We start from the raw sequence: 21,835 nt of genomic DNA on the forward strand, positions 1-21,835 counted from the left end.
AACAAATGACACTTCCCGTGCCCTCTGATCCATGTTTCTACCTAATGCTCCAACTTAGATGTTCCTACCTACTACTTCTATCTACTGCTTCTACAATTTTGCCAAAAGGCTGGTGCTACCTTGCTAATGTGGGAAATGGCATTCAAGTATAAAAAATAGCTTTCTTTCATACTTGTTTTCCATTTCCTTTCTAGATGTTGTGTATAATGCAATGAAACCAGAGTACCCTATCCAGCCAAACTTATAAGAATTCCCCTGACCAATTCATATGCCCTGGTTCAGCCCACTGAGAGCATATCACCCCCATGTCCAGTCTTAACACAGTGATCCAATTCACTTTATCCCAAGTATGCCTTTACCCCTCCTGCATGTTCAGGCCCTAATCGTTTCAAGCATTTTTAACCCCATCCTTCTATCTAATCCTTGATTTGCCCTTCTCCTTGTTCTCTCTACCTCCAACATGTGTACCCTCTAAGTCTCTCCTCGTTCATCATCCACATGTCCGGACCATGTCAGCACATCCTCTTCAGCTCTCTCACGCACATGGCATCTCCCTCTTACCCTAGTGTTTCTTACTCAGTCAAATCCTTCTATCTATATCTCTGATGCCTATTCCAATTGGAAATCCCTCAAGGGGATGGCCACAGCAATAGAGTTTCCATAAGTAGTGAACTCCAGTGCCACTCAACAGGCCACTGGCACAGGGCAACTCTAACACAGAGTTTGCAAAGGCACCTACCTTGTGTTCCTACTGACTACTCCGACCTAATGTTTCAACCTAATGGTCCAGCTTAGATGTTCCTACCTACTACTTCTATCTACTGCTTTACAATTTTGCCAAAAAGCTGGTGCTACCTTGCTAACGTGGAAAATGGCAATCAAGTATGAAAAATATCTTTCTTTCACACTTATTTGCCATTTCCTGTGTTGTAATATTGCACCAGGTGAGGATAAATAACAGCCTCATAAATGCTCACATCCACTTTCTGAAACCAGAGTACCCTTTCCAGCCAAACTTTTGTCAATTCCCCTGACCACTTCATATTCCCTGGTTTAGGCCACTGAGAGCACATCCCCCTCCTGTCCAGTCTAACACAGTGATCCAATTCACTTTATCCCAAGTATGCCTTTACCCTTCCTGCATGTTCAGGCCTTAATCACTTAAAGCATCTTTAACCCCATCCTTCTATCAAATCCTTGATTCCTCCTTCTCCTTATTCTCTATACCTCTAACATGTATTCCCTTTCTCTCCTCATTCATCATCCACATGTCCAGACCATGTTAGCATACCCTCTTCAGCTCTCTCACCCATATGGCATCTCCCTTATACCCTATTGTTTCTTAGTCAAACCCTTCTATCTATATCTCTGATGCCTATTCCAATTGGAACTCCCTCAAGAGAGTGGCCACAACAATAGAGTTTCCATAAGTAGCGAACTCCAGTGCCACTCAACTGGCCACCGGCAGAGGACAAGTTTAGAACAGTGTTTGCAAAGGCACCTACCTTGTGTTCCTACTGACTACTCCTACCTAATGTTTCTACCTAATGCTACTACCCACTACTTCTATCGACTACTTCTACAATTTTGCCAAAAGGCTGGACTAGTGCATAGTGCTCACTGCAAGAATATCTAGTTACAGAGAATGAGCTGTTTGAGTCAAGTGTTCATTTTCATCACACCCACCCTCTACCATCCTTTTATTATCTAGGGTCTATGCCTTACATCCACACAACAAGGTCAGGACTACCACAACATAAAACATATCCTTTTTCATCCTCAAAGTCAGTCACCTTTCTTTCCACATACGTCAATGCAATCAAGACCTTAGGCCCCCACCACCCCCTACTTCAGCAATCAACTTCCCTCAGGTTCTCTCCACTTAAACTATCATTCCCACCACATATCTCTCTTCATTGCTAAAATCAATAATCTTGTTTTTGTTCACATTTACTCTCAACGTTCTCCTTTAACAAAGTAATTCACTATCCAGAGGCCCTCCATCCTTAACAGACTGCAGATCCACACTCTCTTTGCAAAATCCTCATAACCCCATCTATAAACATGTAAAACAGCCATCATAACATCACAAACCTGGCAGCAGACCCATTTTCACCTGGAACCTCTCACCCTCTCTTAACTTAACTCTCTTCACAGAAACTCCTCACTCTTTCTTGGTCTACTTCCGAGGAATGCATGGATTGGCTGCATGAGTAAAGGTTTGGTGCCATGCAAAACCAGCTGCTCAGCGTGTCATCAGTTTGTTGACATTCATATGCTGTAAGCACAATGCTGAATCATGTGTGAGACTGGTATATTTCAATTAGAAAATTGGACACTACAACCAATTTCAAGGGCTCCAAAGATTAGCAGAGGTTTTAGATGGTTCATTAAATTCTTATGGTGTTTCATATACCTTTACATTTATCAATCCAACATTTTCCCTGATACTTTGAGCCCCCCCAAAATTATGAGAGGCTTCTGATTGAGCTTATGAATACCATTCCTTTTCTATCGCCTCATCTAACACTGTAAAATGAACTATAATGCTGCATATCACACTATGCAACTTCTTATATTTTCTAATCAAAACAAATCACTCAATATCCATAGCCAATTTCAAGGCATTGCTAAATTGGTAATTAACCCTAAATCTAATTTTTCTTTTATGTTAACAGGAAGGTTTGTAAACATCGTTTCACTTAAATCTAGTTGCTTGAAGGTATATTTGATGACTGTTTACTTCCTTCCAAGTCAGGCAACCTATACAGAGAAAGGAAAATGACAAATATGTTGTTGGAGCATAATTTCCAGTTGACCTATGCATCACCATTAGCTTTTAATACAGTGATTTTGTTCTGCAATGTTAGCTTAGAGTTCAGAGAATACAATAACAGTTGCACAGCACTGACTGAAGCATCATATTGCACTAACGTTAGATCTGGCAATAAGGGTAATGCATGAAAAGAAAAATGTGGGGTTAATTAATGTTAAGAAGATATGTTTACGTCAACAGACCCCCATAAAATTGCACCTAACCTCCTCTAGGATACAAAAGTGATATATCTACCACTATTGAATTCATCTGCAGCTGGGATCAAAAGGGCACTTACTGCTGTCTGTTTCTTGACGTCTTGGTGATGAGACTGGGATATTTCGATGGAAGTAATAAGAATTAAGATAAATCCTAAGTGACTAGGAGGTTTGGGTGTGGTTTTTCATAGCTACCAGCTTCAACTTTAGTTAATTAATCCAACATTTTTCTGGCTAATACTTTTACTTTATGTAACATCATTCAATAAACTGGTAATTTACAGGTTATTGGTATAAGTCGATAGTAACATTGAAAATCAAGGCAATATCTTGGTCCAAAGTGAAGTTAGACATGGTTTTTATTGATTTCTAGTATTAGTTCACTTACTTTTACCCATATTTTTCTCGATGATCATTGCATTCCTGCTCATTCATTCACAATTCATCATAAGATAAGAACAGTACTCTAAATCATGCTCCAGTGGCCTAAATCACTTCTTGTTAGTAATGAGTCCACTGATATATGCGTCTTCTAAATCCTAAGTTGAGATAATCGTATACTGGAACTTCATCCAAAACTTTGAAAATAAACTTGGCTAAAGTAAAGGATGAAAACATACAAGAAATCTTGGTCTAAAATTACTTCTGTCAACCCAAGTCAGGTCAATATTACATAAAACGCAGCTGCTGTCTAGCAAACTTTCTTCAAAACTCACTCGTTCCTCTGGATCATCAAAGGTGTTGATGAGGAGATTAGTAACGATGATGGAGGTAGGAGGCTCCTGGTTGCCTCCCGCTTCTTCCTCCTCTCCTGTGGTGGTGCCCGAGTCGTGGTCGAATCCTGCAGCTCCTTCTTCATCCTCCTCTTCTCCGTTGGGCATACCCACGCCTATGTCTTCGATAATCATGTCTTCCTGCATGCAACTGGTGACGGCAGGTTAACAGTAATGGGTTTCCCCCCTTCAGACAACTCCTGACCCAACAACAACAACTGTGATAACAGCTGAGTCGGCTTGTTGACAACACCAAGATAAGGAACAACAACGTATCTATAGAAAATTATTAAGGGGGAACTATTGTGTTTTACGAAGTCTTTTAACTCAGACTGAGAAATAATGGGGACAATATCATACACTTTTTAGACTCCTGACCTACAGTGTATACTTATCTTTCAATCAGGAGTATCTTTAATTTTATTCTGCGTGATATCTTAAATTATGACTAATCATCTCGAGGTTTATTGTAAAGTATAAAGCAACTGATCTCATGTTAATCATTCTTTACGAGTCCGAAATTCTACTTGCAGTGCAATTTTGACTGAGTAGTATGTTCTGGTCTATGGACGCTGTTTATGTGTTATTGTAGCCATCTATCATATTAAAGCCAAATGAATGTTCGATGAAGTTCCTTTAGGGGGATAAGGACTGAGAGGGATATAAAAAAGGGTTTCTGTATTCTTCTCTCTGTCCTCACATTACAAAGAAAACAGACATACACAATCGGAACAGTGATACCACACTTTGTTAAAGCGTTATTCTATCACTCGTGTTACTCGGGTGACACATAATGCTAAAATGATTTGTATATATGTTTTGAGTATGTGCAGCCAATAGGTGAGCTGCTACTGCGGATAGAGTCTTTCAGATCAGAGAGACATAAGGCAGGAGTTTCCATGAAGCTGCTGCAGAAGAGATGAGTCATTGCCTATTAACGTGGTGCGGCTGCAAGAGCGAAGAGGCGTTGTCATCTCTTGAGGGTGAAAATTAATGAGATTTCTAAAAGAAAAAAAAAAGCCTGATTATTGTTCAACGTGAACTTATTCCATCTGGAAGGATTCGGGAGAAGGTTCTCACGGAATTGTTTTGATGTTTAAAGCCCTGATCAACCATTCCCTGCATTCTTGAGACTGGAATGCTTAGAATTATGACAGGGACCATTGCCAGTATAAAATATAGTAGGGACACTGAGGGTTAATGAAACAACACAAAACTAGCGGTCACAAAAATTTCTGAGTTTATCGTGTATTGCCATGAAGTTATTTCGTGAGACTCCAGGAAAGTTCGTAAGACACTGAAGTCTTTCACGTTATCCGAGGTGTGAATTATGGCTGCAGGCAAGAAATGTTGTTCTGTCACAGGTGTAAATTAAGACTGGGCTAGAAATGGCTGTACAGCGAGATCATTACTGGAAATTTGGTTTGTACAAGTGACCCAGGTCCTACACGATAAGCTGTTAACACTGGTGTTGCCGTTATCATGAGAACCTCATGTGCATCATGGCTTCGATACAGGCCGGCCCTTGAAGGGATCCTGGGCTTATTTCTTGGTAGATGATATTCATCTTAAGGCCTTCGTTTATTGTGACCTATCTTCATTATTTCACGTTTACTTGAATTTCATCAACCATGTATCCAGGATCTGGTGAAGGGTTGGGGATAAGGGAGGGGGGGTTGGGGGGAGACAAAGGGCAGCTTGAAAATAGGAAAAAAAATTCTTTGAGTGTGAATCACTACCGGGAAAAGCCTGGTATGTAATTAATGATGATTGGAGAGAGAAAAAAAAGTCGCTTCTGGATATCTATATGGCTACTAACTATGGCTATCATAATTGTAGTAGTTCATGTTATCTGTTAGCTAGGTGTGGGGGAGATTTTATCTCCACCTGACAGTTAGTATTAATGGAAGCAAAAGGGCAGGTTCATTTTTGCAGTTCTATTTTCATGGTTATACTTATTTTGATAATAGCTGTCAGGTAACGTAATTTAAGTATGCGCAATCGATCACTTTTAAACTAAAAGATAAGGTTAATATATCATATCATTAACCTTTTTGGGAGGATTATTCTTGTCAACTTAAACAGGTATAATTCTGCTATCAAAGCGTGTAATCAAAATTTGATGCTATTTTCTTCTCGATAGAGAATACATCCAGTCTAGCCAACATCTGAGACATTGTTGTCCAGAGATTATTTTTGGTTAGCTTAGGTTTATAAAAACTTCGCTCTCTTAATATCACTGCGACTAGAACTGTCAGCATATTCTAAATACTTTTTCTGTCGTTGGAAAGGAACAATAAGCAGCTCAAAAGAAAGGACTGTACCGTCGATATCATGAGGATCTCCATTAACCAATGTGTTGCTAAAATTGATCATTTTTTTCTACCATTATTCAGTCGTCTCATATTTCTTGACTTTTCTCCAGATAGTGCACAATACCGATATTACTGAAGCACTCTTGCATTTGTTCAAATGGTGTTGTCAGTGCATGAACCACGACGATAAAATAGTTCGTTTAAACAAAAAATTGACAGAATTCCATGGATCGTCCTCACTTATAGATGGAAAGTTCAGCTGTGTCAAATTTGCTAGTTGGACTCAAAAAGCAACGACAGAAAACGAAAAGAGGGATGACTGTACAGTTCATGTAGTTTTTTTTCTTTTAAGCAAGGAAGAGTAGTGTAGCCTATCATTGCCTTAGTAAGTATAGATGTCGTTGCAGTTCCTATTTCTCTCCTCTAGGAGGTGAGGAGGGGGCTTAAGAGGAACTCAAAGCTCAGGTACACTAATGAACGCCCCAGCCACAGATACTTCCGTCTTACTCGTCGATCTCTGACTGAGATTCAACGGCCATCTCAGATGAATTGTTGTTCTATTTTCAGAAAGATATTTAGCCCTTTGATACATGCATTTAGTGTATTTTTACCGCACGGGGTGGAATTTTACATTCATGAAGCTCCATCTCTTGAACATTCTCTACTGTCTTAAAACTTTTTGAATTATGTTGTCCGGAGTGACGTTTTCCGTTCAATTTATTCCATTCCATCACTACTCTTATACTGCAAAAAATATTTTACATCCTTCCTATCAAGTTTCGCTGCATCTTTCGAAAAACTGTACTGTTTACATTACCAAGCTGGTTCAGGAATATAAAGGCTGTGACCAAATCACCCCTTTGTCACCTCTCTTCCATAGTGGGTAAATTTAGGCCTCTAGCCTTTCCCTGTAACTTAGGTCTCTTGATTCCGTTACCATCTTTGTTGTCCTTATCTGGGCCTTTTCTATTCATTATTTGTGCTTCTTTAGGAGCGGTGACCAAACCTGAGAAAAGCATGTTCTAATTTTGGTCCAATCTAAGAAGTGAACAGATTTTTAAATATCTATCTATCCACATAAGTGAAAGCTATGCTAATATTTGTCAGCAGAAAAACCTGTCTCCTCCGGTATATGGCAAAGGGTAAGATACGATGTCGACTACCAAGTCCCTTTTATACAGATTCCTTCAGCTTATTTCCTGCTAGATGATATTCATCTTAAGGCCTTCGTTTATTGTGACCCATCTTCATTATTTCACGTTTACTTGAATTTCATCAACCATGTATCCAGGATCTGGTGAAGGGTTAGGGACAAGGGCAAGAGGGGGGGGGGGATATAAATTCGCTAAGGCGGTGATAAAAATCTCAAAACAAGAGTGGTATGTAGGTTCACATTGTATCAGAAAACCTAGGGTTTTTTGAGCCATATGAATAATAAAATAAATCCGTAATATCAGTCAGATTGTCATAAAATTGAACACAGGTGCTGTACATTTTTTTAGATAAAGCTAGATTTGATATTTGATAACATGAAATAGATGATCACAAAAGTCAGGGTAAATTATGTTAAATAAAAATTTCTTTCTAGTTTATAAGATAATATTTCATGAATATAAACTTATATCACTACATCGTTTTTGAATCTTACATCTTGTAAGTTGACGCACTCCTTGTTTTTCGTTTCCTAAGCTTATGACCTTTATGTCGTCTGTGTAGCAATTCAGGCAGGATTCCATACCATTTGGCAAGTCATTCACATTCAAGAAGAGTAATGGTCCCGCAAAGGAACTCCGCAGCACTTAAGTGGTGACATCAATCCATTTTGATACGGATCCCCTGAAATGCGTCCTTTCCTCCCTTCCACTAATATTCCCTTCCAGACTCATTGGCCTCTCAATCAGCCTCCCATGCGGCAGTGTCAAATGCTTTCTGGCAGTCCAGACACAAACAATTCACCCAACCTTCTTTTTTGTCTAAAACAGAGCTTATCTCTCACACAGATCCAAGAGCTTTGTGACATATGACTGACTTTCCTCAAAGCAGTGTTGTCTCTCACTTGGGCAACTTCTCAGCAGAAAATCCTTTTACTTTCTGATTATCTTTTCCAGTACCTTACAAATTATTGGTCTGGAGTTGTCTTTTCCCAGATTCATTTCATATAGACAGTTATTTAGCCTTTTTTTTTAAGTTCATCGTCTCTTCCAAGACACCTTTTTTTAACTGAACAGTAATCAGGCCTTTTTAACATTTAACATTTAACATTTTGGCTTACTAATGGTATTCTACGGGCCCGCTAGTCACTTATAGCAGGAGTGTGTTTAGGTCATGTCATAAAGATTAAGGAGAAACTATTCAATAATATTTAGCTACTCAAAATGTCATATGATATATCAACTTCGTAATTGATATCCTCAAAAGCTTTTTTTTTCCACGTGGACCTTGGCCAACTGAATGATGTTCCTTCCCATGGGTCATATCACAAATCAATTGCACCCTTTCATTTTCCTCAACCTTCGCAACCTGCTAGCCAGAATCCCAGTCCAATACCTCCACCAGCCAGTTTCGCCAAACATAATTTTTTTTTTTTTACACCAGAAATACACACAAATTCTATCTGGAGCATGCTACATAAACACCTCTCCGATCACATGCCTATTCTTATAATTCTACGCCTACCTCACCCAACCTACACAGCCATCAAAGAAAAAGACACACAAACTACTGAAAGCAGTTTGGCCAACATTCGACCATTCGCACACATGGATTCCAAGCTCCATGACTTTATTACACGTAAATTCCCCTTCACTTTGTAAAGCCGTCTCGCACATCATCATCACAAACTACGCAAGCATAAATCACGGACCACAAGCACATAGGAAATACAAGCCATACTTCACATAAGCTGCTGATCTTATAAAAACGAAGAAACTTGCTCAGGCAAGATCACTCATCACCAAAAGAAATCACATAAACAATTGCTCCAAACACCATTATTATTAATCCTATCACCTGAGGGCAAACAGCAAACTGCCACTTCATCCTCTACACAGTGAACCAATAAACCCACAACGGTTAACCATCCTGCAAACACGAATCACCAATCACATTCCTTCCAAAGAATACACACACATACTCATGAAACGTGATGCAAAAATCAGCCACAGACCAATTACATCCCAAAAGCAGGAAAGCCATGAAAAACTTTCACAAAAATTAATTCAGAAACAGCTGCTCACCCACCCTTCACAGTACCAACACAATCACTGTAATCAAAGTCTTGTAGAATTCTTTTGCATCAGGCCCTGACGATATATCAAACTTGCACATAAAACGCTTAGGCTAACGTGCAATCCAAGCACAGATATTTTTCACCTCTTACAGATATCTTCCAGCACTCCTGGCTTCACAACAAAATCGCTAACATCTGGAAACTCACCAGCATAATACTAATCTGAAAACCCTCCAAACCATGGAACACTCCCACCTCTTTTCGCACTATATCGTTTGTCTCCCGCATGCAAGCTCTTGAAAAAAATGATCACAACAGAATCAAGGAAAATATTCTACTCTCAACTACACAACATGGCTCTAGGCTAATCACTCCACTACCACACTACCTTACACAACATATACGTGGTTTCAGCCAATAACACCTACTTTCCAGCTGGATATTAGCGGCAATAAACATCAGCAGAGCATATGGCACTGGTCTTCTACACCTCCTCTCACAAAAGATACTTTACATCACCCTCCACCACAACATCATTGCTGGCCAAGCCAAAGTCACTAACAAAACCCGTAAGCTCTACAATGGAGTTCTATAGGGGGCAGTTCTTTCTTCATCCTTCTTCACTCTCTTCCAGCATGACTTCCCATTACTTCCTGCAGACCACAGTATTGAGGTCTTCTCATGTGGTTAGGACCTTACAATCACACCACAACTCCCTATACCGCACAAGTAACAACAAACATGCTATCCTACCCTCAATTCAAAGGATGGAACAATGGCTCACTCGCAACAGACTATTGTCGTCTCCATACAAGTCTTCAGTTACCCCTTTAAGTCCCAGACAGAAGCGAATCTAACCAGCTCCTTTCCCTAGCACTGAATGGACGAATTCTCCCACTCAACAAAACACCAACTATTTTCAGCATCATGGACCTCTGTTTGTATGACCCCAGGTCACAGTCTTTCATACTCTGTGTCTGCTAATCAGCTGCCGAAACTACTCTTTCCGCATCTCACTGCCCACCACTGTTAATAGATTTAGTGTGTATTTTAGTTATTTCCTGCAACCTTACTACCTTCGGGTCATTTGGAAAATTGTTTTCTTCCAACCCAAAAATCATATCGGACTTATTACTTCGCTTCAGTTAAGCGGTGGCCCAGTTTTCTGTTATCAGCCGTAGTCGTGCTGTGTCCTCATCTAAGTTCTTATCTAATATCTGTCTTATCGGTGTAAGACTCTCCTGAACGAGTTCTTCCCTCTTTCGATTTCCATCCATTAATCCACACGCTTCTTTTTCTTTAATTACGCCGACTCCTGTGAGGCTTTATTCAATATTTCATTCGGTTCGTCAGATTCATATTTCCTAAGCTTCTACTCCACTTTAATTTCCTCTTATTTGCAGTTTTCCTTCTCAGCCACATGAGAATCACCTTCGATCCTATCTTTCCTTCTTTTCATGTTTTCAGCAGACTGTTTATTCATTTTCTTTTGCTTCACAGATTAGTCCAGTAACATTCTCTAGTGTGCATCAATCAGTCAATCATCTGATTTCTGTTTACATGCTGTTGTCCTATTTTCTGGTATGTAGAGACACTGACACATTGGTCCAACCTTTCAAATGTAGACACCTGAGGTAATTCAGTTTCAAGGACGAGCCAGTTATGTAGGATAACACAATCATGTTTTTCTTTACATCATGTGCTTCATCATATCAGAATGGATAGTCCTTTTTCAACTTTTATAAAGCTCCAATCTGAATTTTCGATCAATTTCATTTCATATTTTCTCCCATTTTAATAGAAGAATGCCAAAAATTTCAAGAGAGAGTGTTTTGATAAGATAAACTAATCTTTTGATTAACAAAAAGTAAATGCTGTTGTGGGGGAAATAATGTTTCAACAAGTGAATGACGAAGAAGTTTTGAGAAGAGTAAGAAGGTGCAGTTATTATCTACTAGCTCCCTGATTGTTATTGAGTATTTAGCAGAAAGCTGGATTTGTTTAGGTATTTTACAGGATTATATAAACGATTAAAATGATTGCATTAAACTAGATTATTTATCAATAAATTTGCTTAACATTATCATAACATATATGGGAAATATAATATTTTAAACGAAGGGGTTTATATTATCAAAACAATCGTAGAAATGAAAGTTTGTTGTAAAGTCTATTACATGATTCGTATGAGTTCGGTTGGCAAACAAATTTGTCCTTCGGACTTTTCTGTGTGAGAATAAAAGAAGAATTAAGAACAATTTAGCCCAGTGAATTCTTTTCTGATTTTTCAAAGGTAGATACCTTTAACATGAAACAAATATTTGTATATTATAAGTATGATTACGCTGTAGTTGCCGAAGAGAACATGCTGACAAGACCACGCCTCCGCCTTTGTTGGAGTCTGGTAGGATCTGTTGAGACGACATAGATGTTAAGATCAGCTCTTGAATATGCTTTCCAGCATTAGTCCGTAGGAAGAATCGATAATAGAAGGCTTATAGGCCTGCGATGAGGTTACATATAAAAAAATGTTTCGGTAATAACCTTATGGTTTGGACTCATGTTCATCATAGAACGGGAATAATGATATCTTACTATCCCCAGAGAAGAATAACCGCAGGAATAAAGAACAGAAGAAATACCATATGTTGACTTAACACATATATGGTATTGTATTACTATCATCACTTTGATTTATGTGGTAATGAGTCTGTTAAGGAAGGTTGTTTTCCTAGTCTAGAGTGAAATGAAACATGAGTACTTATTTAGTTTCCCGGTATGACACTTTTCTGTTTTTTTCTTAATCATGATGATTGACAAGTAAAGCCTTGCACCATTACTAGCCTTGAACATTAAGTGTTTTTACCCTACAGTGCTTGTGCTGAGTTCAGGTGACCTATGCCTTAATTTCTTTACCTTTTTCTTGATTCATTTGCCTGCCCCGGCACAGTGGCTCTTGGTATATTAAAGCAAAGTGCTCTTTACTGTACTCAGTCTCGACAATGTAATATATGAAAGCGCTTGACACTTCGTATTACCCATATCCTTGTGGTTTTACACACACACACACACACACACACACACATATGTATATGAATATATATTTTTTCATGCATAATTGTCTTTTTCCACATTATTGAGGTGGCATTTAGAAAAGAGGACTGAGCCTAAAAGAGAAATTTCTCACTTGGCCCCCTTCTCTGTTCCTTTTTTTGGAAAAGTTAAAGATAGTCACCTATGATATACAGGGAATATGTGGGAAGTTTTCTTTCTCCCCTACATCTTCGTTGTATATCAACTGACTTATATTTCTTTCTTGAATCTCCCCTGATGATGTGATTATTACATGAAAGTGCATTTGGGAACTTATTGTGTTTCATTTTCCTTGTAGATTCATTGAGATATATATTTATTTTTATTATACTTTTCTGCTGTCTCCCGCATTAGTGCAAGGAAATAGACGAAAGAATGGCCCTACCCAACCACATACACATGTATATACATACACGTCCACACAAGCACATATACATACCTGTACATTTCAATGTATATATACATATACGTACACAGACATATACATATATACACATGTCCATATTCATACTTGTTTCCTTTATCCATTCCCGTCGCCACCCCACCACACATGAAATAGCATCCTCCCTCCCCCCCTGCGAGGCAGTGCTGGGAAAGGATACAAGTCCACATTCGTTCACACCTAATCTCTAGCTTTCATGTGTAATGCACCGAAACCATAGCTCCCTTTCCACATCCAGGCCCCCCAAAACTTTCTATGGTTTACCTCAGACGTTTCACATGCCCTGGTTCAATCCATTGATAGCACGTTGACCCCGATATACGAAATCATTCCAATTCACTCTATTCCTTGCACGCCTTTCACCCTCCTGTATGTTCTGGGCCCTGATCGCTCAAAATATTTTTCACTCAATCCTTCCACCTCCTATTTGGTTTCCTACTTCTTGTTCCCTCCACCACTGACACATATCTCCTCTTTGTCAATCTTTCCTCACTCATTCTCTCCATGTGGCCAAACCATTTCAATACACCCTCTTCTGCGCTCTCAACTACACTTTTTATTACCACACTTTCATTACTTACCCTCTTACCCTTTCATTACTTACTCACTCAAACCATCTCAAATATTTAATTTCCAACACACATATACTATATTTATATGTATTATACTTTGTCGCTGTCTCCCGCGTTAGCGAGACAGCGCAATGAAACAGACGAAAGAATGGCTCAACCCACCCACATACACATGTATAAACATACATGTCCACACACACACACACATATACATACCTATACATTTCAACATATACATATGTATACATACTCAGACATATACATATATACATATGTACATAATTCATACTTACTGCCTTTATTCATTCCTGTGACCACCCCACCACACATGGAATGACAACCCCCACCCCCACTGTGCGCAAGGTAGCGCTAGAAAAAGACAACAAAGGCCACATTCGTTCACACTCAGTCTGTGGTTTCGGTGCATTATACATGACAGCTAGAGACTGAGCGTGAACAAATGTTACCTTTGTTGTCTTTTCCTAGCTCTACCTCGCATGTGTGCGAGGGAGGGGGTTGTCATTTCATGTGTAGTGTGGTGGCGATGGGAATGAATAATGGCAGCAAGTATGAATTATGTACATATGAATATATGTATATGTTGAGTATGCATTTTATACGTATACGTTGAAATGTATAGGTAAGTATATGTGCATATGTGGACGGACGTGTATGCATATACATGTGTATGTGGGTGGGTTGGGCCATTCTTTCATCTGTTTTCTTGTGCTACCTCACTAATGTGAGAGACAGCAACAAAGTATAATAAATAAAAAATGAATATAATTTGTTTATGGATGAGAGGGACAAGTATGCAGTCTGTTGGGATGAGAAAGCTTGGGAAGTGAATCAGTTGTTGTTTGCTGATGATACAGCACTGGTGGCTGATCCAGGTGAGAAACTGCAGAAGCTGGTGACTGAGTTTGGTAAAGTGTGTGAAAGAGGAAAGCTGAGAGTAAATGTGAATAAGAGCAAGGTTCAGTAGAGATGAGGGACAAGTAAATTGGGAGGTAAGTTTGAATGGAGAAAAACTGGAGGAAGTGAAGTGTTTTAGATATCTGAGAGTGGATTTGGCAGTGGATGGAACCATGGAAGTGGAAGTGAGTCACAGGGTGGGGGAGGGGGCGAAGGTTCTAGGAGCGTTGAAGAATTTGTGGAAGGCGAGAACGCTATCTCGGAAAGTAAAAATGGGTATGTTTGAAGGAATAGTGGTTCCAACAATGTTATATGGTTGTGAAGCATGGGCGATGGATAGAGTTGTGCAGAGGAGGGTGGATGTGTTGGAAATGAGATGTTTGAGGACAATATGTGGTGTGAGGTGGTTTGATTGAGTAAGTAATGAAAGGATAAGAGAAATGTGTAGTAATAAAAAGAGTGTGGTTGAGAGAGCAGAAGAGGTTGTATTGAAATGGTTTGGTTATATGGAGAGAATGAGTAAGGAAAGATTGACAAAGAGGTGGAGGGAACGAGAAGTGGGAAACCAAATTGGAGGTGGAAGGATGGAGTGAAATAGATTTTGAGCAGTCGGGCCTGAAAATACTGGAGGGTGAAAGGTGTGCAAGGAATAGAGTGAACTGGAATGATGTGGTATACGGGTTTAATGTGCTGTCAATGTATTGAACTAGGGCATGTGAAGCATCTGGGTAAAACCATGGAAAGTTTTGTGGGGCCTGGATATGGAAAGGGAGCTGTGGTTTCAGTGCATTACACATGGCAGCTAGAGACTGAGTGTGAACGAATATGGCCTTTGTTCTTTTTTCCTAGCAATACATACTTATGTATGTCTCTCTTTTTAAACTGGGTATGCCCAATCACCAGTACTTTTTCAGCACACAGATCTACAAGCTCTTCATCATCTCCATTTACGACACTGAACACCCCTTGTACACAAATTATTTCCTCAACTGCCACAGGACGATTTTTGCAGGGAAATAGTGCAATGAATGGGAGATGTATAAAAGAAAGAGGCAAGAGGTCAAGAGAAAGGGGCAGGAGGTGAAAAAGAGGGCAAATGGGGGTTTGGGTGAGAATATCATTAAATTTCAGGGAGAATAAAAAGATATTTTGGAAGTAGGTAAATAAAGTGCGTAAGACAAGAGAACAAATGGGAACATCAATGTAGGGGGCTAATGGGGACATAATAACAAGTGGTGGTGAAGTGAGGAGATGGAGTGAGTATTTTGAAGGTTTATTGAATGTGTTTGATGATATAGTAGCTGATATAGGGTGTTTTGGTCGAGGTGGTGTGTGAAGTGAGAGGGTCAGGGAGAATGGTTTGGTAAACATAGAAGACGTAGTGAAAGCTTTGCGGAAGATGAAAGCCAGCAGGGCGGTGGGTTTGGATGTTATTGCAGTAGAATTTATTAAAAAAGGTGGTGACTGTTGTTAACTGGTTGGTAAGGATATTCAATGTATGTATGGTTCATGGTGAAGTGCCTGAGGATTGGCAAAATGTGTGCATACTGCATTTGTACAAAGGCAAAGGGGATAAAAGTGAGTGTTCAAATTACAGAGATATATGTTTTTTGAGTATTCCGGGGAAATTATATGGGAGGGCATTGATTGAGAGGGCAATGGCATGTACATAGCATCAGATTGAGGAAGAGCAGTGTGGTTTTAGGAGTGGTAGAGGATGTGTGGATCTGGAGAAGGCATATGATAGAGTTGATATAGATGCTCTGTGTAAGGTATTAAGAGTATATGGTGTGGGAGGTAAGTTCCTAGAAGCAGTGAAACGTTTTTGTTGAGGATGTAAGGCATGTGTGCAAGTAGGAAGAGAGGAAAGTGATTGGTTCTCAGTGAATGTCGGTTTGCGGCAGGGTTGCGTGATGTCTCCATGGTTGTTTAATTTGTTTATGGATGGGGTTGTCAGGGAGGTGAATGCAAGAGTTTTGGAGAGAGGGGCAAGTATGCAGTCTGTTGTGGATGATAGGGCTTGGGAAGTGAGTCAGTTGTTGTTTGCTGATGATACAGTGCTGGTTGCTGATTCAGGTGAGAAGCTGCAGAAGCTGGTGACTTTGGTAAAGTGTGTGAAGGAAGAAAGCTGAGAGCAAATGTGAATAAGAGCAAGGTTATTAGGTACAGTAGGGTTGAGGGTCAAGTCAATTGGGAGGTAAGTTTGAATGGAGAAAAACTGGAGGAAGTAAAGTGTTTTAGATATCTGGGAGTGGATCTGGCAGCGGATGGAACAATGGAAGCGTAAGTGAATCATAGGGTGGGGGAGGGGGCGAAAATCCTGGGAGCATTGAAGAATGTGTGGAAGTCAAGTGGAAGTGAATCAAAGGGTGGGGGAGGGGGCAAAAGTTCTGGGAGCGTTGAAGAATGTGTGGAAGTCGAGAACATTATCTCGGAAAGCAAAAATGGGTATGTTTGAAGGAATAGTGGTTCCAACAATGTTATATGGTTGCAAGGCATGGGCTATAGGTAGAGTTGTGCGGAGGAAGGTGGCTGTGCTAGAAATGAGATGTTTGAGAACAATATGTGGTGTGAGGTGGTTTGATCGAGTATGTAATAATAGGGTAAGAGAGATGTGTGGTAATAAAAAGAGTGTGGTTGAGAGAGCAGAAGAGGGTGTTTTGGAATGGTTTGGTCACATGGAGAGAATGAGTGAGGAAAGATTGACCAAGGGGATATATTTGTCAGAGGTGGAGGGAATGAGGAGAAGTGGAAGACCAAATTGGAGGTGGAAAGATGGAGTGAAAAATTGCATTAGAAGGTAAGATATCCTTTAGTGATTTTGTTTCAAAAAATTCCCTATAAAGATTACTTAGTACAGGTGAAAGAGGGTTACCCATTGCCATACCAAATTTTTGAGCATAATAATCTCCATTGAATTGAAATACACAGTCTTTGATATACAATTTTATCAGTTCAATGAAAACAGACTTTGAAACAGGTAAATGAATATCATCCAAGACATCAAATAAATATCAGATAAATAGATATCAAATAGATATCAAATAGATATCAAGTAATCTTTATATGGAATTTTTTGAAACAAAATTACTAAAGGATATTTTACCTTCTAATGCAATTTGGCTTACGTATGTAGATGATGTTCTTTGTGTTTAGCCAACAAATGAAGATTTACAAATATTTCTCCCCTTACTTAACAATTTAGTACCTTCCATCAAATTTACTGTAGAAAATGAAAATAATGGTATGTTACCATTTTTAGATTGCATGATCCATAGGCAAGGAAACAAGTTTAAGTTTAGCATATACAGAAAACCCACCAATGTATGCTCATATATCCATTATTACTCATCTCAACATGACAGAGTTAAATTATCATCATTTCAATCTATGTTCCTAAGGGCATTACGTATTTGCAGTCCAGAGTTTATTGATGATGAGTTTGAGAAGATATATTCTACTGGATCTAAGTTAAAGCATCCTAGATCTTTCATTGATGAATCCCTCAAGTTAGCAAAGAAATCATTTATAGAGTTGAGCCCAAACCTCCCATTGACACCAAGAATCTTTTAGTTCTCCCTTTTAATAATAATTTCACTTTACTTCCCATGTTGCTTAAATCCTTTCATGTAAATGTTGCCTTTAGCAACAATAATACTATAAAGAATATCTTAATCAGGAATTCACCAGAAAATTCTCTTGGATGCATCTATAAAGTGCCTTGTGGAAATTGTGATAAATTTTATGTTGGTCAGACTGGTAAGGATCTTTCTGTTAGACTTAAGCAACATAAATATAGTATAAGAATGGGACAAGAATCAAATGCCTTGTTTAATCACATTAAAAACTATTATCATTGTATTGACTGGAGTAATGCCATCTCAGTTATTAACTCTAACTCTATTACCAAGAGAAATGTCATAGAATCTTCTATTATTAGATACACAAAGAATTATGATCCTAATATTAGCGATGGTCTATACAAATTAGATAACTTTATTGTTGATAAAATTTGTAAAATGATAAGTTTATGAATGCTCGTTGTATGTTTTGGATAATCACATGTTTACCAAATGGCGTCCTAGCTTCGTCTCTTCGATGTATATCAACTGACTTATATTTCTCTCCTTCCAAAACATCTTTTTATTCTCTAATGAATTAATGATACTCTCTCACCCCAACTCTCATTTGCCCTCTTTTACACCTCTTGCACCTTTCTCTTGACCTCCTGCCTCTTTCTTTTATATATTTCCAGTCATTTGCATTATTTCCCAGCAAAAGTTGTCCTAATGCCTCTCTCTTCTGTTTCACTAATAATCTTACTTCTTCATCCCTTTCTAATCTTCCCACCTCCCACACTTCTCATGCCACAAGCATCTTTTGCGCAAGCCATCACTGCTTCCCTAAATACATCCCATTCCTTCCCCACTCTCCTTACGTCCTTTGTTTTCACCATTTTCCATTCTGTACTCAGTCTCTCCTGGTACTTCCTCACACAAGTCTCCTACTCAAGCTCACTTATTCTCACCACTCTCTTCACCCCAACATTCTTCTTTTCTGAAAACCTCTACAAATCTTCTTTTTGCCTTCACAAGATAATGATCAGACATCCTCCAGTTACACCTCTCAGCACATTAACATCCAAAAGTCTCTCTTTCGTGCGCCTATCAGTTAACATGTAATGCAATAACGCTCTCTGGCCGTCTCTCCATCTTACATACGTATACTTATGTATATCTGTTTTCAAACTAGGTATTCCCAATCACCAGTCCTTTTTCAGCACATAAATCTGCAAGCTCTTCACCATTTCCATTTACAACATTGAACACCCGATGTACACCAATTATTCCTTCAACTGCCACATTACTCACCTCTGCATTCAAATCACCCATCACTATAACCAGGTCTCGTGCACCTAAACTACTAACACACTCACTCAGCTGCTCCCAAAACACTTGCCTCTCATGATCTTTCTTCTCATGCCCAGGTGCACATGCACCAATAATCACCCATCTCTCTCCATCCACTTTCAGTTTTACCCATATCAATCAAGAGTTTACTTTCTTACACTCTATCACATACTCCCACCACTCCTGTTTCAGGAGTAGTGCTACTCCTTCCCTTGCTCTTGTCCTCACACTAACCCCTGACTTTACTCCCAAGACATTCCCAAACCACTCTTCCCCTTTACCTGTTTAGCTTCAGTTCACTCAGAGCCATAACATCCAGGTTCCTTTCCTCAAACATACTATGTATCTCTCCTTTTTTCTCATCTTGGTTACACCCACACACATTTAGACACCCCAATCTGAGCCTTTGAGGAGGATGAGCACTCCCCATGTGACACCTTCTTCTGTTTCCTCATTTAGAAAGTTAAAATACAAGGAGGGGAGGGTTTCTAGCCCCCACTCCCGTCCCCTTTAGTTGCCTTCTACGACACGTAAGGAATGTGTGGGAAGTATTCTTTCTCCCCTATCCCCTTGTTTCCTTTCCTATGGATCATGGAGTCTAAAAATGGTAACACACCATTATTTTCATTTTCTACAGTAAATTTGATGGAATGTACTAAATTTAAAGTAAGGGGAGAAATGTTTGTAAATCTTCATTTGTTGGCCAAGCACAAAGAACATCAATATATGCTCATATGTCCATTATTACTCATCTCAACATGACAGAATTGAATTATCATCATTTCAGTCCATGTTCCTTAGGGCATTACGTATTTGTAGTTTATTGGAGTTTATTGATGATGAGTTTGTGAAGATATATTTTATTGGATCTAAGTTAAAGTACCTTAGATCTTTCTTTTATAAATCCCTTAAGTTAGCAAAGAAATAATTTTATAGAGTTGAACCCAAACCTCCCTTAGACACCAAGAATCTTTTAGTTCTCCCTTTTTAATAATGATTTTGATTTACCTACCAAGTTGCTTAAATCCTTTAATGTAAATGTTGCCTTCAGCAACAATGATAATATGAAGAATATCTTAATCAGGAACTCACCAGAAAATTCTCCTAGATGCATCCATAAAGTGCCATGTAGAAGTTGTGATAAGTTTTATGTTGGGCAGACTGGTAAGGATCTTTCTGTTAGACTTAAGCAACATGAATATAGTATAAGAACAGGACAAGAATGAAATGCCGTGTTTAATCACGTTAAAAACTAAGATCATTGTATTGACTGGAGTAATGACATCTCAGTTATTAACTCTAACTCTAGTACCAAGAGAAATATTGTTGAATCTTCTATCATTAGATATGTTAAGAATTATAACCTTAATATCAGTGAAGGTCTATACAAATTGAATAGCTTTTTTCTTGATGAAATTTGTAAACAATTCCCCTTCTTGTCCACTTGATAATTTTATGATACACTCGTTGTCTATTTTGGACAATTACATGTTTACCAACTGGTGTCCTAGCTATGTCTCTTCGATGTATATCAGCTGACATATTTCTTTCTTGTATCTCCCCTGATATGATTACTACACGAAAGTGCACTTGGGAGCTTGTCGTGTTTCATTTTCCCCATGCACTCATAAGAATATACTTGATCACATGCAAAATTGTGATAATTCCCAACATATATATATATATATATATATATATATATATATATATATATATATATATATATATATATATATATATATATATATATATATTTTTTTTTTTTTTGCCGCTGTCTCCCGCATTTGCGAGGTAGCACAAGGAAACAGACGAAAGAAATGGCCCAACCCACCCCCATACACATGTATATACATACGTCCACACACGCAAAACATACATACCTACACAGCTTTCCATGGTTTACCCCAGACGCTTCACATGCCCCGATTCAATCCACTGACAGCACGTCAACCCCGGTATACCACATCGCTCCAATTCACTCTATTCCTTGCCCTCCTTTCACCCTCCTGCATGTTCAGGCCCCGATCACACAAAATCTTTTTCACTCCATCTTTCCACCTCCAATTTGGTCTCTCTCTTCTCCTCGTTCCCTCCACCTCCGACACATATATCCTCTTGGTCAATCTTTCCTCACTCATTCTCTCCATGTGCCCAAACCATTTCAAAACACCCTCTTCTGCTCTCTCAACCACGCTCTTTTTATTTCCACACATCTCTCTTACCCTTACGTCACTTACTCGATCAAACCACCTCACACCACACATTGTCCTCAAACATCTCATTTCCAGCACATCCATCCTCCTGCGCACAACTCTATCCATAGCCCATGCCTCGCAACCATACAACATTGTTGGAACCACTATTCCTTCAAACATACCCATTTTTGCTTTCCGAGATAATGTTCTCGACTTCCACACATTCTTCAAGGCTCCCAGAATTTTTGCCCCCTCCCCCACCCTATGATCCACTTCCGCTTCCATGTTTCCATCCGCTGCCAGATCCACTCCCAGATATCTAAAACACTTCACTTCCTCCAGTTTTTCTCCATTCAAA

General features: G+C 39.1%; 2 protein-coding genes across 7 annotated transcripts in view; one reads left to right on the forward strand and one right to left on the reverse strand.

Moving 5' to 3' along the window:
• The window catches only part of sra (RRM_RCAN_like domain containing protein Sra), a 45,354-nt gene extending 41,219 nt beyond the window's left edge, over nt 1-4,135 (reverse strand). The window contains exon 1 of one of the 2 annotated variants that reach the window (XM_071686641.1): nt 3,750-4,135. In XM_071686641.1, coding sequence (XP_071542742.1) covers nt 3,750-3,953 — 204 coding nt within the window. In that variant the 5' untranslated portion in view covers nt 3,954-4,135. The remainder of the gene's footprint in view (nt 1-3,749) is intronic. The other variant, XM_071686642.1, reaches the window with a different exon arrangement.
• A 7,404-nt stretch (nt 4,136-11,539) lies between these two features.
• LOC139761944 (hexosaminidase D-like) overlaps nt 11,540-21,835 on the forward strand; it is a 284,074-nt gene continuing 273,778 nt past the window's right edge. Inside the window, exon 1 of one of the 5 annotated variants that reach the window (XM_071686643.1) lies at nt 11,540-11,643. The gene's annotated coding sequence lies outside the window, so the exon portion shown is untranslated. The other 4 variants (XM_071686648.1, XM_071686644.1, XM_071686646.1 and 1 more) reach the window with 4 other exon arrangements.

Source organism: Panulirus ornatus, chromosome 42, assembly GCF_036320965.1.
Source record: "Panulirus ornatus isolate Po-2019 chromosome 42, ASM3632096v1, whole genome shotgun sequence".
In the NCBI taxonomy this organism is placed as follows: Eukaryota; Metazoa; Arthropoda; class Malacostraca; order Decapoda; family Palinuridae; genus Panulirus; species Panulirus ornatus.